This window comes from Narcine bancroftii, chromosome 3, assembly GCF_036971445.1.
Source record: "Narcine bancroftii isolate sNarBan1 chromosome 3, sNarBan1.hap1, whole genome shotgun sequence".
NCBI lineage: Eukaryota > Metazoa > Chordata > Chondrichthyes > Torpediniformes > Narcinidae > Narcine > Narcine bancroftii.
The window spans coordinates 303,164,780-303,192,599 of NC_091471.1; the positions used below are offsets into that span (position 1 = coordinate 303,164,780).

At 43.3% G+C, this 27,820-nt stretch overlaps 1 protein-coding gene across 2 annotated transcripts in view; it reads left to right on the forward strand.

The window, feature by feature from the left end:
- Window positions 1-27,379, forward strand: part of LOC138759016 (cysteine dioxygenase type 1-like) — a 55,123-nt gene extending 27,744 nt beyond the window's left edge. For both annotated transcript variants that reach the window (XM_069928783.1, XM_069928784.1), the window contains exons 2-5: window positions 12,138-12,215; window positions 20,887-21,047; window positions 22,357-22,526; window positions 25,473-27,379. In XM_069928783.1, the coding sequence (XP_069784884.1) occupies window positions 12,138-12,215; window positions 20,887-21,047; window positions 22,357-22,526; window positions 25,473-25,502 (439 nt within the window). In that variant the 3' untranslated portion in view covers window positions 25,503-27,379. The remainder of the gene's footprint in view (window positions 1-12,137; window positions 12,216-20,886; window positions 21,048-22,356; window positions 22,527-25,472) is intronic.
- The last annotated feature ends 441 nt before the right edge of the window (window positions 27,380-27,820 follow it).

Here is a 27,820-nt window from a genome sequence, read left to right on the forward strand (position 1 = left end):
CTCAGTTTTCTTCAGGCTGACTTCCAGGCCAAACATTTTGGCAGTTGTCCATATATCACCATATACAGCATAGACAGGCCAGTTTGGCCCTACGAGTCCATGCCGGAACAAATCCCCACCCTCCTCATCCCACTGACCAGCACCTGGTCCATACCCCACCAATCCCTTCCCCTCCATGTAATTATCCAGTCTTTCCTTAAATGTAAATAACGTTGTTGCTTCAACCACCTCTGCTGGAAGTTTATTCCACATCCCAACCACCCTTTGTGTGAAGAAATTTCCCCTCATAATTTTCCCCCTGCAATCTCAATCCATGGCCTCTGGTTTGAATATCCCCCACTCTTAATTAAAAAAAGCCTATCCACGTTGACTTTCTCTGTCCCTTTTAAAATCTTGAACACCTCCATCAAATCCACGCTCCAGAGAAAAAAGCCCCAGGCTGCTCAACCTTCCTCTGTCACTCAAACCCTGACATCCTGTCAACATTCTCATGAACCTTCTCTGCACTCTTCAGATACAACCTCAGGTAATCAATTTTCTTCTCCAGCAATCTTACATTTGTGAGTAAGGTCATTGGGAGCGTGGCTCTGAACTGGTTAACTCCAAGTCTAATTGTGATGTGGCTTGTTTTCCACGTTTCTGTCTTCTCACCCTGCACTTCCAATGATCTCCCATGATCCGCTCTGTGGCTTCCTAAACTCTGCCTCCCTTCGTTCATTATGTTAAAACTGCTCAGTATTCTTACCAATCTGATCCTCTAGTTCATAAGCCCAGTACATATTTCTTACTTTCTCTCGTGTTACATGATCATACACAATACATGATGGGTTGAGGATTTCACCATTGTTTGGAGCTGATGTGGCCCCTGCAACCTCGTGTGCTGTGATTTTTTTTTAGAATTAGAATTGTTGTCACATGACTGCTCAAAGTGGAGAAGGAGTTTTGATAACTTTGAGCCCTTGCTTTTGGAGCACACGGACCCTACCTGGCCATCCCTTCAGGAACCTTCTGGTCTGCGTAAGAGGTTAATGTTCTTCTAGGGCCAGTGCTATCATTAGGCCAACGAGGCAGGCACCTTGGCTACAGCCCTCAGAGGGATGCTGTTGAAGAGAGCAAGTTGTGCCCCACAGTTCGGGTAGGCAGAGGGGAGGATTCAGAGTTGGTGTCAGGAGCTCCAGTGTTCGCCTGTAGGCCAACTACCGAGGGGTGTCTTGCGTAAACCTAAATGTGTATTTGGCTGTTTGAATAAGTGAGGTATTTACATTTATTGTTCCAATTATTCTAACATTGGTTTGAGCAATTTATTAGCCCTTCATCAAGAAAAATCGGTCCATGACTAGTCCCTTTTTAGAGGATCATAATTCATGAGAAGAGGAACCAAGCAGATTTGAGACCATGATGGTCCAGGGTAACTCGTTACGGATAGCTCAGGACAGGTACTAGCTGGTTTCTAATAGCAGAATTACTAACAATATTCATAGATGAGAAATAAAAATATATAAATTCTTAAAAAGAAATCAACTCAGCAATTACTCCATGTAATTATATTTGTCATTATATTAAGGATTTTGTTTATCCCAATTGTCAAAGTTTCATAAAACATGGGTACCTCAAAAAGCAGACTAACAAAAAAGCATTCTTGAATTTCTGTGCATAAAGCCATGCTGAAATTATATAGTTACATTTTGCTCAGGGTTCGCTATCAATGTATTGCAAGTTCTCACAGTTGTGAAAGTTCTTAGAGACATGTAATCAACTTGCTATTGCTAAAGTTGATGCTGTTTCACAGTGGTGAAATGAATAGAGCTACTACTTCATAACTCCAGCGATCTGGCCCCGTCTGGGTGCAGTTTGCACCTTCTCCCTGTGATCATGAGAGCTTCCTTTGGATGCTTCAATTTCCTTTTGAATCTCAAAGATGTTGGGCAGGTAGATTATTGGCCACTGCTGTAGCAATTAAGTGAGTTGAAAAATCTGGGTTGGGGGGGAAAGGAGTGAAAATGATAGAAATGTAGGAAAATAACAAAAAAGGAATAACATTTGTAAAAATGGTTACGGAAAAGTCAGAGCAAACTTGATTGGCCAAGGAGTCATTTTCATACTGCATCATTCTTGTGGGAAGAAAATGGACACTGGACGGTGTATAGACTTAAAGGTGTGTGAAGTAAAAGGTTTTAATGTTGGGTTTCCCTTGGCGGGAGGTATCCATTCTACCGAGTCCCCTTTAGTTCAAACTGATTTGTGTGGCAAAATATTTTATTTTGTATTTGAGAAAGATAATCAAAGATTGATTTATTTTTTGAAAATTAAAATACATTTAGCAGTTTGAAGTTTCATGCTTTTTCTCTTTTTATACAAAACGTCTGTATTTGAAAATCGAAGTTGGCAATTTTTTGGAGGGGGTGGGTGTTGCAGTTAGTTGACTTTGCCTAGGGTGCAAAATAATCTGGCACCGGCTCTGAGTTCTCCCATTGTCCTCGGCTGCCACTTCAATAAATCAGAGTGGAAGCAACTCATCCTTGATACTGAGGCCTGCCAAAGAAAATGAAGAAGACTGGCATATCTGAAATGCAACACACTTGGTGAGAAAAAAGTGCCTTTACACCACCTCCACTCATGTCTGGGTCAATTGGAAAAATTAGTCGACAGCTCCTTTAAATTGGTGATTAAGATGATGTTGATGAAATTTGATCATTGCTCATCTCACAAAGGGCGGTGTAGTGATTAGTGCAACACCTTTACAGCGCCAGCAATTGGGACGTTGGTTCAAATCCCGCGGTGTCTGTAAGGAGTTTGTACGTTCTCCCCATGTCTGCGTGGGTTTTCCACGGGAGCTCTGGTTTCCTCCCACTGTTCGAAACGTACTGGGGTTGTAGGTTAATTGGGTGTAAAAATGGGCGGCATGGATCGTGGGCTGAAATGATACGTTACTGTTCTGTATGTCTAAATTTAAAAAATATACATTTTGGAATTCCCAGTCGTAAATTAGAAGGGAAAATGAGTATTTGTATCTTGAAGGATCATTATTCTACCTTATTGCTATAAGGGTGCAGCCCTCAGTAAAGAAAAATAAGTAGTGTATATATGTGCTGTTCCATCCCTCCCTCACAAACAAATGTGTTTACTTTACAGTCTATTTGGTTATGCAACAAGTTCCACCAACAGCAAATAAGATGATTGTTTTTGGCAATTTGTTTTAGCAGTGCTCAATGGAGTAACCTGCCTGAGAACATCAACGGAACTTTTCGTTCTTGCGAAGATTGTGTCCTGGACTTTTTAAACAATGTCTCAGCCTGACTTTAAAAACTGTCTAATCTGGAGGTGTTGATACAGATCTTTCTTAACTTGACCTAGTTCAGTGGCCTATTGTACAAGATGGAGGAGCTGTTTTACGATCCTATCAAAACTTGTCAAACAGTACCTCACATAAATGCAATGAAAAATTACCAATGGTCCTTTGAAATTACTTAAATATTTCAAGAAAAGCTTAGGATTTTTTTAGAATTTCAAATTTTTTTGACAGTCAATTCTTTGTTGTGTTAGTCTGCTAACGGATCTGAGTGAAGGTGTGTCACATTCTTACAAAGCCATTCCAATTACACAGATTTAAACTTTATAGAGCACAGTCTATTACATGTTCCACAAGGCTATTGGCAAAGTTCTTCCTGCAGAGATAATGTAATCAGGCAAGTCATTCACTCAATGTAAGTGAGGCATCCAAGCCACCTTAGCATAGCGGATAGCACAACAGTTTGTATATTCTTCCCGTGTCTGCATGGGTTTTCTTCAGGGGCTCCGGTTTCCTTCCACTGTTCAAAAACGTACTTGGGTGTAGATTAATTATGTGGTAAATTGGGTGTCACGGACTCATGGGCCAAAGTGGCCTGTCACTGTGCTGTAGGTCTAAATTAAAAAAAACCTGAAGCTGCCATCCTTTGCCAATCAGCTGAATTTCGGGACTACGCTACCATAAATGACAAGAAACCATGTATCTCACTGCATTTTTAGGGTAAATGTGTTGATAACTATTGTAGGAATATGATATAGTTAAAATACACTTAAAATGTTGTGACATTTAAATCAGTGCTGTAAATGGTGTAAATTAATGAAATATCAAAGGAGAATTTGTGTCAGTGAGATGTTTTCAGGGCTGTGTTAACCCTTGCAGGATGTTCCATGGCATATGTTAGCATTTACAAAATGGTAATGGGAGCACTTGAGTATTTACAGAAACAGTCATCCATTGAAAATCTAAAATCAGAACCTAATGGTGGAAATACAGAGCATGTTAAGCACCATTAGAATTAATGTTTCATGTTATAAAGCAAGATCCATCTGTTGTATAAATAGTTCCCCTGATTTTTTTTTGGAAGGCCTGTCCTTGTTTATAGCTATTGCTCAATATGCAACTGGTCTCATGAATATTTCATAAATAGCAGTGTAAGGTTCTGGGTCTTTTGTAAAGGTCAACTTGTCTCAATGATCATTTGATAGATAACCCATGTACTAAATACTCTTTATAATTTATTATTTAAAATTTATGGGTATCTTTTTCAGTAGATTATTTTCAAGGAGTCTACATATCCCTGAAATCTCACTAACACTCATTATTTTCAGCACATTTCATGAAATTAACCCGAAAGCAGAGGATGCCCCCCATTGGGTTTCTTCTGATGAAGAAATGATAGAGAGGTGGGTGGCCATCATCTGGGTCAATCATGGTGGGAGAGAGGGGGTTGAGAGGAGCAGCGTAAGGGTGCAGCAGGTAGTAGTGCTACCTTACAGATTTGGTGAGCAAGATTTGTGCTGCTTCTGTGCAATTTAGGCCTTCTTCCTGTGACCATGTGCATTTCCCATGAGTCCTCCAAATCCAATCCAATAATGTATGGGTTGGGAGGTTAATTGGCTCCTGTAAATTGCTCCTTGAAGTTTACAGACTACACCACTTGTGCCTTCCTTCCTAGCTATGCAAGAATTCAATTTATACCAATTCTACACCTCTCTGACAAGCTCTTCGATTAACAATGCTACTCATCTCCTTTCCTCTTTTGCCTATTGGAACTGAAGAAGGATGCACGGATTTGGGGTAATGTTTGGCATGCATAAAATATTGATTAACCAATAGAAGGTAGAGAGTTGGAATCCAGGGGATTCCTCTGGTTGACAATCAGTGGTTCATGCAGACATTGGTGTTGAGGCTGCAATTGTACATGATTTGATTTGGAGGAGGAGACCTTGTGTAGTGTATCTAAATTTGCTGATAACACTAAAATGACTGGAAAAGCATATTGTGTGGAGTTTACAGAGAGGTTGATAGGTTGTGAGTGGGCAAAGAATTGGCAGATGGAGTAAAATGCCAGTAAATGTGAGGGCACCCACTTAGGAAATGAAAATTGTAGATTAAACTATTAGTTACATGATGAAAAATTGCAGCATGTTGTTATGCAGACCTGGGAGTGCTTGTGCATGATCACAAAAAGTTGGGGATTTTAGCCTTCATTATTAGATTGGTGAAAAATAGGGAGATTCTGTTGAAAATTAGAGGCCTTTAGTATTGTGTGCAGTTCTGCTCTCCTTACTTCAGGCTTTGAAGGTGATTATCTTGTGAGGAGAGATTGAGTAGCCGGGGACCATACTCATTGGAGTTTAGAGGGGTGAGTGGGGGATCTTATGGAAACATAGCATTACGAGGGGAATAGAAATGTTTGAAGGAGTGAGGTTGATTACATTGGCAGGTAAGACTGGAACTAGGGAACATAGACTCAAGATTCAGGGTAGTAGATTTCAGGTAGAGATGAGGAGGAATTATATTTTGTGTCAGTCTTCAAGGTGGAAGACACGTCCATGCCCAAGTGCAGAGTTAAGGATGCGAATGTTGGGGAGGGTCTTGATAAAATAGTTGTTACAAAGGAAGTAGTGATGGAGAAACTAATGGGACTAAAGCCAGACAAATCACCTGGTCCTGATGATATGCATCCAAGATTTCTGAAGGAAATGGCAGAAGTTATAGTTGATGCATTGGTGGTCATATACCAAAATTCCTTGGATTCTGGGTAGATTCCAGCAGACTAGAAGACAGCAAATGTCACGCCACTTTTTAAGAAGGGATGTAGGCAGAAGACTGGAAATTATCGGCCAATTAGCTTGACATCTGTAGTTGGAAAAATGCTTGAAGTCGTCATTAAAGATGAAATAGTGAAACTTTTGGAACGTAAGGGTTCAATCAGGCAGACGCAGCATGGTTTTAGAAAGGGAAGATCTTGTTTGACAAACTTGTTAGGATTCTTTGAGGATATAATGGGTGGATAGAGGGGAATAGGTTGATGTTGTGAATTTGGATTTCCAGAAAGCGTTTGATAATGTGCCGCACAAGAGACTTATCAGTAAGTTACAGGAAAGTGGAGTCCGGGGAAGTATATTGGCCTGGATTGAAAATTGGTTGTCTGACAGGAGGCAGAGAATCGGGATAAGTAGGAGTTTTTCAGGTTGGCAGAGAGTGGTAAGTGGGGTGCCGCAGGGGTTGGTGCTAGGCCCCCAACTGTTCATCATTTACATTGATGACTTGGAGGAGGGGACAAAATGTGGTGTAGCCAAGTTTGCGGATGACACCAAATTGAGTGGAAGAGCAAATTGCAATGAGGATGTGGAGAGTCTGCAGAGGGATATAGTTAAGCTGGATGAGTGGGCAAAGGTCTGGCAGATGGAGTACAATGTTAGTAAGTGTGAGGTTATCCACTTTGGCAAGAAATATAAAAGAGCTGAATATTATTTAAAGGGTGGAAAAACTACAGCATGCTGTTGTGCAGAGGGACTTGGGAGTGCTTGTGCATGAATCGCAAAAAGTTAGGTTGCAGGTGCAGCAGGTTATTAAGAAGGCAAATGGAATGTTGGCCTTCATCGCTAGAGGAATTGAATTCAGGAGTAGGGAGGTAATGTTGCAACTGTATAAGGTACTGGTGAGACCGCACCTGGAGTACTGTGTCCAGTTCTGGTCTCCATATTTGAGGAAGGATATACTGGCTTTGGAGACGGTCTAGAGGAGGTTTACTAGGTTGATCCCTGGGATGAAGGGGTTGACTTATGATGAAAGATTAAATCGTCTAGGATTGTATTCGCTCGAGTTCAGAAGAATGAGAGGAGATCTTATAGAAACATATAGGATTATGAAGGGTATGGATAGGATAGATGTAGGAAGGTTTTTTGAGCTGGCCGGGGAAACTAAAATGAGAGGACACAGTCTCAAGATTCGGGGGAGTAGATTTAGGACAGAGATGAGGAAAAATAGTTTTTCCCAGAGAGTAGTGAATGTTTGGAATTCTCTGTCTAGGGAAGTGGTTGAGGCTGCTTCATTAAACATATTTAAAATTCAGTTAGATAAATTTTTACATGATAGAGGAATTAGGGGATATGGGGAGAAGGCAGATAGGTGGAGTTAGGTCATAAATTAGATCAGCCATGATCGTATTGAATGGCGGAGCAGGCTTGATGGGCCATTTTTGGCCTATTCCTGTTCCTACTTCCTATATTCCTATGTTTCCCAGACAGTAATGAATCTGTGGAACTCTCTGCCCAAGAAACAGTAGAGGCTGGTTCATTAAATTTATTTACAATGCAGATTTTTTGTTAACCACAAGGGAATTGAGGGTCACGGGGAACAGATGGGCAAATGGAGCTGAGTCCAGGACTAATTTTGGAATAACTATTTGTTAGAGAATGTGATTTTACTCAGTCACAAGATAACATTCTGTGGTCAAATGCAATATCAGGCAGTCACAGATGAATCACATTGGATCTTACAAAAAATACTGCAGATGCTAGAAATCTGAAATAAAAAAAATAAACAAAAAATGCTTGAAACTCTAGGCCCTTTCAAAGTACCATGTAAAATGGGGTTAACCAGGCAATTTGCACAGTTAGCAACCCAGTTATGTGGTGATTTGAAAGGGTCCAACTGGGTCAACCTGGTCAGAACCCAACTGGGTCCCTGACCTACCTCAAAGGTGGTCAGGGAACCCAGTAGAACTTACCCCAACTTCCTGGTCTGGTGATTTGAAAGGGGAAATGGCCAACTGGTTACACTGATGACGTCAGTGCTTGCGCATGTGCGTCACAGGGGAAACCCCCTGGCTGAGGTGCCGCTGCTGCGATCGGGGAGAGAGTGGAGATTGAGTATATCTACTGATGAGGAAAAAGTGTTCAATAACAGAACACATGGAGTTCAGACAGCCAAGTATCAGTGAGGTTTTTTATCTACTTTGTGTATTTCTGTGCTTACCCCTGAAAACAGTCTCAATGTCTCCTACCCATATATGACCTATATTGTAAAATTAGCACTTTAATTAAATATATACTTAAGTAATAAATTCCTGACAAATTTAAATAAAGTGTGGCTCAGGTAAATAAAGCTTCCCCCTGGAAACTGTCACCATTTGAACTTGCACAGTAATTCTCTCCCAGGTGGAATATCAGTGGTAGAGCAGGGAATGGCTAAATTAAAATACAAGATGTGACAGATTGTGATTATATGAAATAAACATGGAAAATATTTGAAACAGAAAATGCTGGAAACAGTCAGCAGGTCAGGCAGCATCTGTGGAAAGAGAAACATTTAACATTTCGGATCTGGGACCCTTCATTGAACAGGGAAAGAGAAAAAGTAAGTTTTCTGTAAGAGAGAAGGTAGGAAAGGGATGGGCAGAACAACGAGATATGGATAGCATGACACCAAATCAGTTAATAAATCAACAATGGTCATTAGGTTAAAATATTGCTTCTTTGTCTTGTGTTGCTGATGTGACATGCCCTGAAGACTTGTAAACATTGACAAGGAAAGCTGAGCCAAATCGATGGTAGGCAGAAATGGCCAGTCTGATGCAGGTAGGAGAAAAAAATGTTCCATCAGGTTAGAGATTTCATTATTAAGTCTGGATGACTGCAGCATGCCCAAAGAGTAGGTGGAATGTTTGTAGTAATAACAGAAGAGTTGGAGGAACTCAGCAGGTCTTGCAGCTTCCATAGGAGAATTACTAACTTCTTTCAAATTTTGCACCTGAGTAGCCCTCCTTGCGGCGATTACTGGGGCAAAGATGCTGGAAGCATCTTTCAAATTGTATAGGAATCACCAACCTGATGCCTTGGGCTTTTCTCCTATTACTCCCAGTGGGTCCCCCGTTTTTCGGACAAGGTCCGCCCACTGGCATAAGCCACCACCTTTCCCCTCCCCCCTGAGGTGCAAGCAGCTTTCGTTCACATCAGGCAGGATATCGCCAATGCCATGCTGAGGACAAGGACACTCCATTCCAGGTGGAGTGCAATGTCTCTGATGTTGCCCTCATGGCCACCCTCAACCAAGGGTGGAAGTGGTCTGCCACTGGCGCCACTACCTGGCAGGCAGGAGGTTCACCCTCCTCACCGACCAATGCGCAATGGCTTTCATGTTCAGCACCACCCACTCGGCCCTTCGAACGGCTTAGCATCGACTTCAAGGGCTCCTTGCGGTCGTGGACGAAATCTCCCATTTTCCCATCTCCATCCCTTGCCCTGATACCTCCACAACCACCGTTATCAGGGCACGGATGCAGATCTTCACATTAGGATACCCGGCATTCATGCACAGTGATTAGGGGTCCAGCTTCATGAGTGAGAAGCTACACCAGTACCTGGTAGCACGAGGTATTGAGGCTAGCTACATGACTAACTATAACCCAAGGGGGCAATGGGCAGGTGGAGCGCGAAAACAGGGTGATCTGGAAGGCAGTCCTGAGGTCCAAAGGTTGGTCCGTTGACTACTGGCAAGAGGCCCTCCCCGAGGCACTCCATGCCATTAAGTCGCTCTTGTGTATGGCTACCAATCAGACCCCTCGAGCGCCTTTTCTCGTTCTCCAGGAAATCGGCGACTGGGGCCTCTCTCCCTACTTGGCTCACAACTCCGGGACTGGTGCTCCTCTGCAAACGCGTGTGGGCCCACAAGTCCGACTCACTGGTCGAGCAGGTGCTCTCCTCTACGCCAACCAGAACTATTCCTACGTCAGGTACCCCAATGGTCGTGAGGATAGTCTTGACCAGGGATCTGACACCAGCAGGGGCCCTGCCCCCCCCCAGCATCACAACTACCCAGCCCAACCTCCCCACCATGGTGTACCCTCTGACCTCCTCTCTCCGCCCCTCCAAAAAGCCCCACTCCTAGTAACCAGACCCACCCGGCCACCTCGTCATGGATAGACATACAGATAGACACCACTCTGCCCACACTGATGCCTGCCACGGCTACACCGGAACCAGCCAAACCTCAGGCAATCATGTCTTCATCAACCTTTGATCAGGAGTCATCCCTGCGACAGTCCCAGAAACTCCGATGGCTGCCGGACTGCCTGAATTTGTAAATACCACCTGGCACTGCTTTTACACCCCTCCCACTGGACTTAAGAAGGGGGTGAATGTGGTGATACGACCACCAGCCTACTGCAGGGGGCGATCTCTGTACCTGCTGGAAGACCACGTAAGTCGCTGACTCCCCCTGGCTGGCTGTCAATCAGCTGACCTGAATATAAACCTGAGCTGGCTCCTCCTGAGCCAGTCACGTGGGGAGCCACCACGGCATGAACTGATGTTGAGACTTTTACTGGAATAAAGCCTGTTTTACAGTCTTTTCTGAGATGGTGCTTGCTTGAAGCACAAGAGGTCAGTGTCCCAGGCCACAACAGTGCCACCCTTGTCTGGGGTTTGATGGTGAGGCTGGGATTACTGTGGGGAGAGTAGGGGTCCAGGCATTCAGAGTGTGTGAGATTGGAACAAGAGATGAGAATGGAGAAGCCGTGATGCTTGATGTTTCGGAGGCAGTTTGAAATATAAAGGTCCACAGCTAGCATGAAGGCGAGACAAGTTGTCCAGGAGGAAGAAGCAGGTTTAAAGTGGGAGAAAGGGTCTGTAGTAGGGAGGTGGAGGATCCTGGTTGTAGAAATCGGCATGGAGACAGAGCTGATGGAAGAATTCAGCATTATGGCAAGAAACTCGTTGAGGTGTGGGCGAAGGGGGGACAAAAATGAGGCCTCTACTGAGGACCGAGCATTCTCTCTCTGAGAGGGGAAAGTCAGAGAGGATGGTGAAGACCAGGCACGAGTTAGGGGGAGAGTCAGTGGGATGTAGGGTGAGGGGAGAGGAAGTCAAAGGGGAGAGGGGTCAGAGTGAGAATTTGTGATGGAGGCTTGGTCCTATGGACTGCCTGGGCTCAGAGGCTTGGTCCTGTAAGCAACTGGGCCAGGGTGGGAGTTGTTCTTTAATCTTGCATTAGACTTCATGTCAGAATGCAGGAGGCTACAGACTGATAAGTCAAAGTGAGAGTAAATTAAAGTAAGAAATTAAAGTGGTTGGCAACTGGAACTCTTTCAGACTGACAGCAGGTGATCACCCAATTAATGCCTGCTTTCTCCAGTGTGGTGAAGGCCCCATAATGAACTCCAAATGCAGTTCACTATGTTGGAAGAAATTAATCACTATTTTATCTGAGAAGACTGGAGTCCATGGATGATGGGAAGAGAAAATGTGAAAGGATGTGTGTTGCATCTCCTGCAGTTGCATGGGAGAGTGCCATACAATGGTAGGTGATTGGTGAAGATGGAATAGTAGAAGAAAAAGAATCCCTTTGAAATGCTAAAAGAAAGGGGGAGAGTAGGGAATGTGCGCCTGGTGGTGGAATCTAGTTGGAGCTGATAAAATTTGTAAAGGATTATCTGTTGAACCTATTGAAGTTGAGTGGGTGGAAGGTAACGACTGAGGAAACACTGTTCTTGCTTTGCCTCCGATAAGAGGAGGTGAGAGTAGAGGTGCTGGAAATGGGTGCAATGCAGCAAGGGCTCTCCCTTCTCTGTGGTGGCAGGGAAAACCACAGTTCAGGAAGAATAAAAAGACGTTTCAGACACTTGCAGAATGTCTTATCACCAAGTCAAGGGAGATGAACGAACTGGGAGAATGCAGTGGAGATGGTGCACAGGTCAGGTAGCATCGTGGAGAAAGAAACAAAACAAATTTATCGGGTTAGTGATTTTTTTTCTTGAGGAAGGATGATAATTATTGTTTATTTTGAAATCCCATTTTTAGCTAACCTGGCTAATTTAATAAAATTCTTGTGCTTTATGCAGATATACTCGAAATTTAGTGGATGAAGGAAATGGAAAGTTTAACCTGATGATCCTATGCTGGGGAGAAGGCCATGGCAGGTACAGGAATACTGGAGAAAAGAATGATTTTAATGTTTTGAACTCTTCTATTTAATACTTTTTTCTCTATTGGAATCATTGTTGGGTGGAATATCTCAGATATCCACGTTACCGAAGAGTGTCCACTCTCCGCAGGCCGGTCATAAGGAATCACTGAACTATAGGCCCATCATAGACCACCCAATACGTTTTCCAATGAAAATCCATTTTCCAACAGCTGCCTCTTTGCATTGCAAATCTTAGCCTACCCACTTTCCATTTAATACCAGCAGAGTCTCTGCATACCTGCGCCTGCTGAACACTCTTCTCAACTCGACAACATCAAGAACATAAAACAGTAATAGAATTTATAGCACTGAAAGGTATCCTTTACCCATTACATCAAACCTAAATTTCTTACCACTGCACTTTTTCACAAAATGCAAACGTTTGTATTGCACTTAAGATAAAGGATTGAAGTGTTCTCTGCATTGCATTAAGCTCTCCCAACAACTAAAAATGTTTGAAGAAGGATCCTGACCTGAAATGTTTTTCTCCCAATGAGGCTGTTTGATCTACTGACAGCAAGTTGCCTTTATCCTCCAGATGCCAACATCTGTCGTGTCTTCTTTGTTTCCAAACGAAAATGCTTATGTGACTTCAGCCAGATTTTCTGCTAGCCCTCAATGGTTTCACCAATTGGTTGAAACAAATTAGGCTAAACTGTGCTGTGGCCTTAATACAATTGAAATATGAACTCACCCAGAAATTAGTTACTACTGAGAGTAGTAAGGGAATTAAAAAAGTTTCTTAACCACAAAATAATCGTTGCTGACCAAGAATAAAGGCAGAGATTAGGGGGAATCAATGAGAGATCAGAGACAGCCTATGCCTGAATCTGAAGCAAATATCACTCTGCTGGAGAAACCCAGTGGATCGAGCAGCATCAGTGGGAGGAAAAGAATTGATGACATTTCGGGTTGGAACCCTTCATCGAGATTTAACCCTCCCCCATGTCTCTTTCTTTCCTTTTGCCTCCTTTCCTCCAGCTTTCCATCCCCTTCCCTTCTTTCTCCTATTGGAGAGCTACTCTTCTTAACCATCTGTACTCTCCCCCTTTCACTTCTCAGCCTTTTCTCTTCTACCCTCCCGGCTCCCATCCACGGTTTACCTGTTAGCCTGTGCCCTTCCTGTTCTCTCCCTCCCCACCTTTTTATTCAGATCTCCACCTGTTTTTTTTCTTATTCCTCACCAAGGGCTATACCCAAAATGTTGGTTACCTTTTACTTTCTTTAGATGCTGCGTGACCTGTTCCAGCACGTTTGTGTGTTTAGCATCCATTTTATTTCTTTATTATTCATTGCACCTGTCTTGGGTAAACCTATACCTCTCATTTTGTTCGTTTTAGATTGGTCACAGTGTTTGAGCTACCGAAAGAAAATAGACACACACCGAGAGCAGTTCAGTTTATACAAATGTTTATTACAAATTCAAAAGCTGATTTCAAACTACAATATGCAAGCCCTTCCCAACTATACTTATCAACGCCTGGACTGGTCCCAACTGCCAAAGCGAGGCAACGACTGCACACTTGTAGTAGGTTGTTAGGGTGCCGGTAGCAGCTTCTCCACCTCCCCCGACCGGGACGTTGGCTGGACTCTAGAAGTTCTTCTTCTTGCTGAGAGATGTTGCCACCTCTCGGAGAGTCTCAAACTTCAGCAGCAGGACCATGGCTTATAGTACCCAAAAACTGCTTACCCAAGCACCTATTCCCAGCACAGCAAGAAAGATAAGCGAGCAAGCTAGCATGCCTAGGCTTCTATCAAATAACATAATTTTCAGCTTATCACTTTGAATACAATGGTTTATTCTGCATCAAGGCTAGGCCTCTGACAGTCTGTGACCAAAACAAGCAGGAAGATTAAATGTTCTTGCTACACAGATGTCCTTTCATCAGATAATTGAATCTCTGGCCCCCCCCGGTGGAATTTAGCTTATGTCTGCTGATTCTAAAAACAAGCAGGTTCTCAGCCTTGCAAAACCAAGAGCATCAAATTAAAAAAACAGGTTAGAATCCTCCATTACATTCCACCCCTTGGTCACAGGCTGTCAGACACGAGACTTGACAAGCATAAGAGTACAAAAAGAGCATAAAAGAGGAATTAAAACTACAATAATCACAAAAACAAGCAATAATGCGAGCAACCAACGGAGAATATTGTGGCCCAACCCCCCAAATGTACCAGCTAACCATGAAAAAGGATTTCAACCAAGGCTCAAACTATCCTTGTGGGCCACAATACCCAGACACTGGAGCTCACAAACAGATTTTGAAACCTGCTGAATAATAACATATTGATAAAAGCTGCACTTGAGGCGGGTGACCGAGGACTTCCTTGATGTAATGCATCGGATCGTGTCTCCCACGGATAACTCCCTTGGAACGTCCTCGACATTACAAATCCAATTGTTGGCACCAAAGCAGCTGTTAAGCCAGATCACCAGGAGCGTAAGACTGAGAACCTGGAACAAAAAAGCCTGATACATGTCACTCACGGTACCGTAAGCGTTCAGTGTTTAAACAGACTAAATCATCTTGTCCCTCAATAGCTACCCACCGAGTGTTACTCTCGGCAGGTGTCACTATTTCCCCTTTTACAGGAGGGCCACCCATACTTTTTGTCTGGCATTCTCTAGTTCAGGAGTGGGGGGCAATGATTGTTTTTCCTCTGGAATAGGCTGTAATTCAGGAGCGTGAAGAAGTCGGTGGAAAGGTGTACCTCCTTTTAAAGGGTGATGATTCAAATTGTCGACTGCCTGCTGCAGAAAATGGCACCACCCCTTCAGGGTCCCCAGTGGTGTTAACAAACGAATTTGATCCTTCAGTAAGCTGTTCATTCGTTCAACTAACCCAGCAGCCTGCGGGTAATAAGGAATATGGTGAACCCATAAGATACTGTTGTCATTTGCCCAATCACAGATTGCCTTCCCGGAGAAGTGCGAGCCATTATCAGACTGAATCTCCCCTGGAACATCATAACGAGAAATTAAATGGTTTAGTCCTTGGATAGTACTAGCTTGGTCAGCCATCTTGGTGTAAAAAGCAAAAACCAGGCCCGAAAATGTGTCAACCATCACTAGGACATAACGTTTACCCATACAGTCTGGCATGGGGCCAATGTAATCAATTTGCCAGACTGCAGCTGAGCGAGTACCCCGTTTTATTCAGCCATGCGGACCAGGAGGAACGGTCCGGGACTTCACAAGCTGACATGATGGGCATGTACGCACGACCATGCGGACATCATCCCGATGGACGGGTAAAGCATGTGTACGGGCCCACATAGCTGATCACTTCTCCCTCAAATGGCCATTCTGTTCATATGGCCATCGAGCCAGGGGGACGGTATCGGCGCGGCTGATGGTGGCAAGCTGATCTGCTACTGCATTATGTTGTGCCATGTTAGTCGCCACATTGTTATGGGCATCAACGTGATATACGGTTTTCTCACGGTGGTGGGAAGCATCCCACAACAGCTGCCACAACTGTTTGCCCCATACTGGGCGGTCATGTATCAGCCAGTCATTCTTTTGCCAATCAGGCATCCATACCACAAGTCCATTAGCCACAGCCCAGGAATCAGTAAACAAGCGAAGATGGTGATCATGGGGGTCTAGTGGTAAAGTGACTGCCTTCAACTCAGCATACTGACTGGAGCCACCATCCCCCTCCTCCGATAAGTGAGTTTCTGACTTGGGATGGTAAGCCACCGCCTTCCACTTTTGCTTTCCTTGCACCCACTGGCTGCCAGCATCAGTAAACCAGGCGTCCTCTTGTTCTGCTTTCTGTACCATATCTTCCATGGCCCCTTAGATCATCACATCATCAATATAATGGTGAATTGAGAGGGAAGGCGATACCGTCACCGTCTCCAAATCACGGGCAATTAGGCTATGGCAAAGAGTGGGAGAGTGTACATAGCCCTGAGGGATGTGGGTGAAGGTATACTGGCGCTCCTTCCAGGTAAAGGCAAACTGATCCTGCGAGTTCTCAGCTATAAGAATAGTGAAGAAGGCGTTAGCGAGATCAATGACAGCATAACATGTTCCTGAGTTCCCAGTAACAATGTTTTCAATAAGGGTAAATAATGTCCGGAAATTCTGAAGCAAGTGGTGGGGCATGTTTGTTCAAAAAACGATAGTCAACTGTCATTCTCCAGGAGCCATCCGGCTTCTGGACCGGTCAAACAGGGCTATTAAAGGGCGACGTTGTGGGCCTCACTACCCCTTCTTCTTGCCCTCCAGGGAGGCGATATTGTGGAATGCACACTGGTTTCAGGGGGGGGGGAGGAGGAGGCACCATCACAGGATCCCACTTAGCCCAACCCACCACTAGTCTTTTTGTAATAGTCCGAATTCCAAATGCAAATCCCCCTTGGCTAGTATTAAGGGCCGTACCGGCCAACATATTAATACCCAGGATACACTCGTCAGTGGCAGCCACCAGGGCATGTAACCATACAGGGGAAGGGCCATCACCCACCGTGGTGCGGACTTTTATTTCCTTCGCCAGGGTGATCGCTCCTCCCATTCCCTCTATTCGAAATGTTGGTCCAGTCCAGAGGTCAGGGTTACCCAGAATCACCGAGTGCTCCGCACCGGTATCGACCAAGGCCCAATATTGGTAGTCATTACCCCCACCCCAATGGATTGTTAATGGTATGTAGGGCCATGGGTCCTCGTGTATCCGCCGTATCTCAATGGAGTAGACACGGGAGCCCTGCCCACACCTTCATGCTTTAGTAGGTTCGGATGCTTCTAGGACCACATGCTACTATTATCCATGAGAGCCTTGTTAACCATTTGTTGTATCTCATCACGGGTAACTGGAGCAGGAGAAGCCTGCTCGATAGACGCAGCAGGGGGAGCAGAGGGCACAGCTGGGCCAGGAGGACTCAGCAGCTGGGAGAGATGTTCCCCTGCTTTTCTCTTATAAAGGGCATAAAGGACTGCAGTAGGTTTCCCATCAATATCACTTTTAGGTACGCCTAACTTTAACAAGATTAGAAAAAGGTCCTTTCTTGTTGGTCCGTTATTAGTAGCAGCCCCTCTATTTTCATCCTGCTTGTCTGATTTAACCTGGGCTGAACGTGAGTGGATTTTACCTCCTAATTCTAATTCTCGAAGCCCAGATAAGGCGTGCACCGCCTCAGGCACAGGGTGCCCAATTAGTGGACTAGTTACGGACAGAACCAGCCCCCGTGTGGTGGGTTGGGCGGAACGAACCAATCGGGTATGCATTCCGGCCGTGAATATCTCTTCATCAGGGCTCCCCCCATGTACCCACAGCCTCAAACGCCCTCCATACAAGGCAGCCAGGGCCTGTTGACGAATTACTTCTATACCCTCCTCTGGGGTGCCCCAATTGTTCTGCAAATGTAAATCCCAATCCACTGGTGATGGGAATACTCGTAGCAGGGCATCCCCTAGAGTGGCAAGTAAGTAATCCACCTCTCTTCCTCTACCCCGCAGCTCAGCAGTGACCCTGATGTCAGTAGACAATGTTCCTAATCCCAACAATTCCACAGGGGTTAAAAATACATTACCCCCTCCTTGTTCCCAGACATGCAGGAGCCAGGCTGCCAGAGTTTCTCCTGCCTTTTGCCTAAATCAATCTCCAATGGCAGCCAGCTCTTTTACAGAGAAGTCACGTAACATTGACGGCTTCCGACCCCTGTTCCCACTTTGGCCCGCAGGGCCCTCCACCCAGTCTAGGGGAGGAGGTCGAGGCCATCCCGTAGAGGGAGTAGGCCATAGAGCATAAGCAGGGGTTTGGGTATTTTCGCCTGGGTCCACTTGACTGGGTATCTATCCCTTCAATCTCTACCCTTACATCATCCCCCCTTCCGTCTGTTTGGGAAGTCTGCTGACTTATGGGGCGGGAGTGAACAGCAGGTGGAGAGGGCAGTATGTTAGGCACATGCTGGGGAGTATCTGCATTATTACCATAGTCATCATTCCAGATATTCCCGTCCCAATCCTCAATTACATCAGGATCGTCGCCATTCTTTATCATGGCACGAATACGATGTGGATCGGGTTCTACGCCATGCCTTTCCTTATCTGCACAGAGCTGCTGCCGGAGTTTAATATTACGGCAGATCGTTTGGACATGCTTATCTTCCCATTCTTTGGCTTTGTCCTGACTGGTGCGAACAATTTCGCTCATCATGGAACAGCATGGTCGCAGGGCTTCTAGCTCCTCCTCTAATAGCTTTCTCTTGCGCTGAGATTCTATTTCTCTTTGAACTGATTCTGCTTCACGCTGAACGGAGTGGCGTAAGGCTGTGGCCAGCAGCCAAAAACCGTCTGTCAGCGTCCCCTTTTTACCAGGAAATTTACTTTCTCGAAGGAGAGTGGCAACCCACTCTCCCAGAGGTGCACTTGATAGATCAAACTTCTCATCCCAACTAATGGGTGGTCCCAACAAAGACAGGGTATTGGCCAACATGCCAAACCCATCGTCTTTGGAAGTCCATCCCGGAATCAAGAACTGCTCAGGGCTCACCTCTTTCTTTCGGTGAAACATCTTGAGACCAACCCTGCTCACAGTGTCAATTGTCTTGGGTAAACTTATACCTCTCATTTTGTTCGTTTTAGATTGGTCACAGTGTTTGAGCTACCGAAAGAAAATAGACACACACCGAGAGCAGTTCAGTTTATACAAATGTTTATTACAAATTCAAAAGCTGATTTCAAACTACAATATGCAAGCCCTTCCCAACTATACTTATCAACGCCTGGACTGGTCCCAACTGCCAAAGCGAGGCAACGACTGCACACTTGTAGTAGGTTGTCAGGGCGCCAGTCGCAGCTTCTCCACCTCCCCCGACCGGGATGTTGGCTAGACTCTAGAAGTTCTTCTTCTTGCTGAGAGATGTTGCCACCTCTTGGAGAGTCTCAAACTTCAGCAGCGGGACCATGGCTTATAGTACCCAAAAACTGCTTACCCAAGCACCTATTCCCAGCACAGCAAGAAAAATAAGCGAGCAAGCTAGCATGCCTAGGCTTCTATCAAATAACATAATTTTCAGCTTATCACCTTGAATACAAAGGTTTATTTTGCATCAAGGCTAGGCCTCTGACAGTCTGTGACCAAAACAAGCAGGAAGATTAAATGTTCTTGGTACACAGATGTCCTTTCATCAGATAATTGAATCTCTGGCCCCTTGGTAGAATTTAGCTTATGTCTGCTGATTCTAAAACACAATCAGGTTCTCAGCCCTGCAGAAGCAAAGGCTGCAAAAGTAAAAAAAACACGGTTAGAATCTTCCATTACAGTACCTGAACGCAACCTTTTGTGATTTATTTAGAGAAGCTAAAGGCTACTAAACCTTCATCATGGTTTTACGAAAGACTCTGTAGATGTAAAAAGCTGATTTATGGACTAGAACACTGGACAATGAAGATTTTGCTTCCTGAACATTTTTGGGTGTATTTAGTAGATTTCAGTCTGCCAACTACAAAATTCACCTTTAAAATTTTTTTCCAATTTTTAGCTTTGGAAAAACTCCTTTGTTACCTTCGCTGTATGCTTGCGATCATTGTCTTGCTGTAGGATGAAGTGCCATCCAATGCGTTTGGAGGCATTTGCTCGAACTTGAGCAGAAAAGGTGTTTCTATACACTTCAGAATTAATTTTGCTACTGGCGTCGGCAGTAACATCATCAATGAAAATAAATTTGCCAGTACCTGTGGCAGCCATACGTGCCCAGCACCATGTTTCACATATGAGGTGATAGGCTTTGGATCTTGGGAAATTCCTTTAAGCCTCCACGTTTTGCTCTTGCCAAAACTCTGATACAGGTTAATCTTGGTCTCAACTATGCACAAGACCTTAATTCTTGGCAAACTGTAATCTGTGGTTAACTAGTGGTTGGCATCTTGCAGTGTAGCCTCTTTATTTCTGTTCATGAAGTCAATGACACATCCACACCATCCTCTGAATAGTGTTTCTGATTGGTTGGACAGAGATTTAGGGATTTCTTTTGATTCTGACGAGAAATCTTGTCATCAGCCGTGGAGATTTTTGCGATTACTGAGCTAACCAGTATGCTCTTTTTTTTCCAGTGATGTTCCAAACAGGGGATTTTGGTAATCCCAGTATTTGAGTGATGTCTTTTATTGTTTTATTTTAGTTTTTCAGCCCTCGTAACGGCTTATTTGACTTTCATTGCCACGACTCTGGTCCTCATGTTGACAAATGGCAACTACAGACTCCAAAAGTCAAAAGCTTAGAAGCAAGCCTTTTCTCTTATACCTGCACCAATTAAACATACCTGAGTACTCACAAACACCTGTGAAGCCAAATTATGGTGCCCTGAAATTTTTTGGAAATCATTGTGGTTTTATGAAAGAATCAGGAATTTGTGGAGATCAGATTGGAGATATTTAAACAAAAGATAAGTGCATTTTTCGTAGATTGTGGGATTGAGGGCTATGGGTGCAGACACAGAAGCAAGGCCTGGGGCAATGATTGTGCTGAATAGATGGGCTGGCTTGAGGTGGATTAATACTGCCAGTGCTGTGCTCACGTGTTCCAATTGAAGCGCAACCATCCCAACTCTCCTTCACTGTTTTATTGCAAGGGAGTCTATTTTGTCTGAGTGCCTTTCTTCCACTTGCTTTGCAGCAGTATCCATGACCATGTAGACTCGCATTGCTTCTTGAAGATACTTCAAGGACAGCTAAAAGAAACACTGTTTAATTTCCCAGACGTTAATCAAAAGAACCAAGAACTGAGCAAGAAATTGGAGTCCATCTACGATGAAAATCAGTGTACCTACATCAATGGTAAGATTTTCTGTAATATTAAGGATTGGTGTTGGTGTTATACACAGTCGCATCAATAAGTGTGTGTGTGTGACTAACCAAATTCCTGAAGGTGGCATTTTTTACTGCAAGTTAAATACTAATATTAAAGTAATCTCTTTTTAACAAATCATAAATTGGGAAAGTAGCATCATTAATCCAAGAAGTTAAATGAAATTCAATAATAGTGATTGCTTTTTCAATGAAACAACTGCACATGGAACACCTTTAAAATATTTATTTCTTCCACAGTCTTAACTCTTGCATCCAAGTTACCCATGGGAATTCGCATATTGTTCACAACCTTAAGATGCTTGTTTTTTTTTTAAATTGAAATTCTCAGTTCCCTCAATTCTCTCATTACACCTTCAAGGATACGCAGTGCTCTGAGCCTTTTGGCTGTTTACCTTGACCAAACTATAGGGCTTTCTTCTGTGCAGTTTGTTGTTCTTCCTCTGCACTGTTATTGCTGTCCAGTGAGTCTGTTATGACTTCCTCCTCCTCCTCCTCCACCACGTCCTGTTGCAGTGGTTGGAATCTTCTTGTATTAGCAAAAGAACTAATTGCGCCAGCAGGTGATGGAGATGTACCTCCAGTCACCCCAACGGATGAGCTACTCACGTGAGGGACAGATTGAACACCAGTTCCAGGCTTCTGGCTGGCAGGCCTCTGGTCCCAATCTTCTTCGACTGCCTGTTGGACTCCGGAAGACCCTGCAACACGTTTGTTCCTCTTTGGTGACATTCTTGAAGTGTTCAGAAAGATTTTTTTCTTCAAGGTTGTATTTTAAAACTTCACTCTTTTTAATCACTTTCCCGGGAGAGTCGGGTTTTTGCCTCCCTACCCTGCCATGTCACGTGACCTCCCCAACTTTTTCACAGTAAGAGTGGTGGATATCTGCAACAGCCAGCCTGAGGGAGAGTTAGAGGTAGGTACAATTACAATGCTTCAAAGGCATTCAGACAGGGAGATGGATAGGATAGGCTTAGATAGTTATGGGGCAGATATAGCCACATGGTACGAGTTCATGTGACAACTTTGTCAGCGTGGACAAGTTGAACTGAAGGGCTTGCTCCGTGATATCTTAAGACCAACCTGTGAGTTCAACAACAATGTTGTAACTGGCATCAAAATTATTTGTGGCCAGAACAGCTGTACAAATCACATTCAATGTGAGATGCCAAAGATTGGGTGTGGCTCACATTTCAGAAAGAAAATATTTAGCAAGATACCAATTATTCCACTGAACTAACAGGTTTGTGCTCTCCCACCCTCTCCCCCAAAATCACAGACAAAATTGGGCTGCATCGAGTCGAAAATGAGAGCCACACAGAACCTGCAATCAGCCTTCACCTGTACAGTCCACCATTTGACAGCTGCCATTGCTTTGATGAAAGAACAGGGTACAAGACTAAGGTCAAATTGACTTTCTGGAGCAGATTTGGTGAAAGAACTCCTTGGGTAAGTTTTACCAATGGAATTGGATACATACCTACAGATGAGTATGACCACAAAATGTTCAATGCACAGTTCCAGCGGCCTATGGATCCTTTCATCTCACGCCAGTGCAAAGTTTATAACATGACTGCAGCCGTTGTTTCCATGTCAGAGCTTTATTGGTCAGAGTTGCTGTACAAATATGTGACCAACATGCCATCATCTCCCTGGTAGCTCCATAGAACACTACAGCATAGAAACAGGCCCCTTAGGCACTTCTAGTCTGTTTCAAACCATTTTTTTGCCTAGTCCGACTGACCTGCACCCAATCCATAGCCCTCCATACCTCTCCCATTCATGTTCCGGTCCAAATTCTTCTTGAATATTAAAATTGAGTCCACATTTACCAACTCACACTCCCACTACTCTATGTGAAGAAGCTCCCCCTCACGTTCTCCCTAAATTTTTCCCCTTTCATTCTTAGTTCTACCTTCAGTGGAAAAAGCCTATCTAAATTTACTCTATCTTCCTCATAATTTTAAATACTTCTATCAAATTGCTCCTCATTCTTCTACGGTCCTGGGAATAAAGTCCTAGCCTGTTTAACCTTTCAATGTAACTCAAATCCTGAAGTCCGGGCAACATCTTAGTAAATCTTCTCTGCACTCTTTCTATCTTATTGATATTTTTCCTGTAGTTAGGTGACCAAAACTGCCCATAATACTCCAAATTTGGTCTCATCATTGTCTTAAACATCTTTACCATAGTATCTCAGCTCCTGTACTCAATACTTTGATTTATGAAGACCAATATGCCAAAAGCTCTCTTTACAACCTGATCCATCTGTGACATAATTTTCAGGGACTTATGTATCTATATTCCCAGATTCCTCTGTTCTACTGCACTCCTCAGTGCCCTACCATTCATCATGTATGTCCTTTCTTGGTTTATCCTTCCAAAATCAACACTTCACATTTGTCTGCATTAAATTCCATCTGCCATTTTTCAATCCATTTGTCCAGTTGGTCCAGATCCCTCTACAAGCTTTGAAAACCTTCTTCGCTGTCCACAATGCCTCCAATCTTAGTGTCATCTGCAAACGTTGATCCAATTTACCACATTATCATCCAGATCATTGATATAGATGACAAATAAAAATAGTCCCTGAGGCACACCACTAGTCACAGACCTCCCATTGTCGAATCCAGTTCACTATTTCACCGTGAAGACCTAGCGTCTGAACCATCTTAACTAACCTTCATGAGGGCCTTGTCCAGGTAGAAAACATCCACAGCCTTTCCTTCGTCAACTTTCCTGGTAACCTCCTCAAAAAACTCTACAAATTTGGTTAAACATGACCTACCATGCACAAAGACACGTTGACTATCCCAAGTTTCCCTCTGATCCTGACTGGAACATACAAACTCTGTACTCTCCACTTACCTCATACATCCTTTCCTGAAAAAATTGATCCAAATCCATGCATTCTAGATCATTAACCCGAGGCCCAGACCTATCCTTCTCCATAATTAACTTGAAATTAATGGCATTATGATCACTGGACCCAAAATGTTCCCCAACACATACCTCTGTCATCTGTCCTGCCTCGTTCCCTATAAAGAGATCCAGTATTGCATTCTCTCCAGTTGCTACCTCTATATATTGATTTAGAAAACTTTTCTGAACACATTTGACAAACTCCAAGCAATCCAGCCCTTTTGCAGTATGGGAATCTCATTCAATATGTGGAAAATTAAAATCCCCTACTATTACAAACTTGTATTTCGTGCTATCTCTATACAGATTTGCTCCTCCAATTTTCATTGACTGTTAGGCAATCTATAATGCAACCCTATGACAGTGGCCATACCTTTCCCGTTCCTCAGCTCCACCCGTATAGCCTCAGTAGATGAGCCCTCTGGTCTGTCCTGGCTGAGCACAGCTGTGATACTTTCTCTGACAAGCAATGCCACTGCTCATTTCATCCGCCTCATTCTATCGTGTCTAAAGCAATGGAAGCTTGGAGCAGTCCCGTCCCTCCTGCAAGCAAGTTTCGCTGTTGGCCACAATCATAATTCCACTTACCAATCCATTCTCTAAGCTTGTCTGCCTTTTCTACAATACTCCTTACATTGAAATAGAAAATTTCCACCATGTACAACCTGTTGACTTCTAACAATGCATGCAATTTTCACATCATCTTTTCCCTCCCCCAACCCTCTAATTGCCCTGGTTCCAATCCCCTTGAATATCTAGTTTAAACCCACAGGAGCAGCATTAGCAAACCTTCCTACAAGAATATTAGTCCCCCTCCAGTTCAAATGTAAACTGTCCTATTGGAGGAGGTCCCACCTTCACTGGAAGAGATCCAAATGATCTAGAAACCTGAAGCCCACAAGTTAAGCTGCATTGTCCTATTTCTAACCTCACTAGCATGTGGCATGGATAGCAATCGTGAGATCACTACCCTTCAACCTAGCACCTAACTCTCTGAACTCTTCTTGCAGGATCTCTTTACCTTTCCACTTCTGGGAGGTGGAACAGGCAATCCAGCATAGTTGGGAGCAGATTTAACTATTTGGTTTTAAATGGTTAGGGGATGTTAAAGTTAAAGGTTCCATTATTGTCATGTAATACTACATTTAGAATGTAACATACATGAAATTCTATAACTTTTGCCTACCGTAAGGCAGACAGAGAGTAGCCATTTTGTTCAGTGCCCCTCACAAAAAATCTACTGTGCCTGGTGTTCCAAGACAGTCTCCCTTCCAAATACTGACCAGGCCTGAATCTGCTTAGCTTCTACTGCATATTTGATGAATTTATCGAAGGGATTGTTCATGAGAGTTGCAATATAGTTTATTGCAATGACTTAATTGTGATGCAGCTGGTGGATAGGTCAAATGCTCACTGCAGGGTGAAAGTGTACATAAATAGAAAGGTAACAATTTTTTTTTAAATCACTCAAAGGAAACTTTGGAATCAAAAGAAAACAATTGAAGCAAATGGACCAAGAGAAGCTTGGACAAAAAGTGCCATCACTGGATAAAGTCTGTTCTGTGATTTGTCTGCCCAGAGTGAATTTATTTTCTTTAAATGCATGTCTGGCCACTCGCTTCTCTTTTTGAATGATTTGTAAGCACACACTTTAAAAAATAGCTCCTGTATTTTGATCTTAACTGACTTTCTCAGCCTCAGATCTTTTAATTTTGCCCTTGAGGGATCATTCCAGCTATCTTCAACATTAATTTATTTATCACTGGTTTACGTTGAAAATCATTCCTCCCTTTGCTTGGTGCATGGAATGGGTCAGGCAAGATTTTCTCCAAAATCGCGCTTCCAGTTGCTTCTCATTTCAGACATTGGATTTGAAATTACTTGTGACATTAACAAACTAGCACTTTCTATGTTAATGCCATCACTGTGCAAAAAGATGTTCATGCTCCTTTACCTTAAAAATCAAAGTCGCAGAAAAACACAGCTCCGAAACAGGCCCTTTGTCCCATCTTGCTCATGTTGACCCTTGTACACATCTGCACTCATCCCATTGTCTTCATCTTACAATAGAATTCAAAATTACTTTCCTGTACTCAGAAGTAATGCAAGGAAACAATGACATTCTATCACTTCAGGTTTTCTCTAATCCTTATAAACAAACTAATTTTGTAAGATAATTCCACATTACCGTCCAAATGTTATGATCACCTTGTTTCCCAAGTTTTATTCTACACCCATCTGAATGTTATTAGTTATAATATATTATCTGAGCCTGTCTTATAACCCAGTTAAAATACTCAGGCTAACACATTAAAAAAAACCTGTGGACAAATATGAGCCAGATTAATAAATCAAGTACAACTGACTAATATTACAATCAGCAATTTCTAGACTGATCTGATAATCTACCATAAAACATTTTTCCGAAACTAATCATGGTTTTTATCTAGATTACATTGCAAAAAGTGAACAATAAAGTTTATATCTCTTGGAACAGAATTTGTCAATATAATTGAGAGCGGCCATAAATTCGATTTCTTATTTTGTCATGCAGTAAAATATCATTACGTGTCACTGTAGTGCCAAATCAGGATACCAAAAAGATGGGTAAGTGTGCTGTAATTGACTGTGCAACAGCATTAGTTTGGTTTCAGTTCAAAGCAATGGATTTAAATAAAACGGTTGATGTTATTTGTACAGATTAATGCTGTGGAAATGCCACATAAGGTGGGATAGATCCAGATGATTGCCATATTCATTCACCAAGATCCCATTTTTTCATTCTCTACCCCATTTAGTCTTGCACCTTCCAGTAAGCAACCTAAATTCTGACCAAAATGTAATACCTCACACTTACCTTTGTTGAACTTCATCTGCCAATTATTTTCTCCTTGGCAAATTGATTGTCTTTCTTGAATCAGAGTCAGAATTTATCGTCATGAAATTTGGCGTTTTTGCGGTAAATATCATAGTGCAAACATCCATATTATAACCATCTTACAACACTACGAAAAATTTAAAAAAAGATAGTGCCCGAAAAGTAAGACGGTGTCTTTGGTTCATTGATCATTCAAGAATCTGATGGCAGCGGGGAAGAAACTGTCCATGTGCCGCAGAGTGGTCGTCTTTAGGCTCCTGTACCTTTTCCCCCGATGGTGGCAGAGTGAAGACCTGGGTAGGGGGTGCCTTTGAGGATAGAGGCTAGTTTAAGACACCGGCTCATGTAGGTGTCCTCGACGGAGGAAAGTCTGGAGTTTATTCTTTTCCTGAGTTGGCGCCTCCATACCAGGCAGTGACGCAACCAACCAGAATCCTCTCCATGGTTCACCTGTAGAAGTTTTTGAGAGTTCAGAGAAGAGTTGGCTGAAGGGGGTGGGGGGGGGGGGGACTTTTCTTTTCTTTCTATTAAAAAAATGTTCATGTTTATGGTTAATTGTTGTATATGTCATATTATTTGTTTTTTTGAACGAATAAATAAAGTTTTAAAAAAAAGAGTGTTGAGTGACATACTGAATCTCCTCAGACACCTCGCAAAGTATAGCCACTGGTGAGGCTTCTTTGTGATTGCATCAACATGGAGGCTCCAGGACAGATCCTCAGTGATGTTGACACCCAGGAATTTGAAATTCTTGACTTTCTCCACTACTGAGCCCTTGATGAGGACTGGATCATGTTCCTCTGACTTCCTAGTACAATAAAAAGAACAGGAAAAGGCCCTTGGGGCCCACATGATGGCCAAGTTAAACTAAAACTCCTCTGCTTGTACCTCTATTTCCTGCATATAGAGGAAAGCCTCAAAACTCTACTATGATATCTGCTTC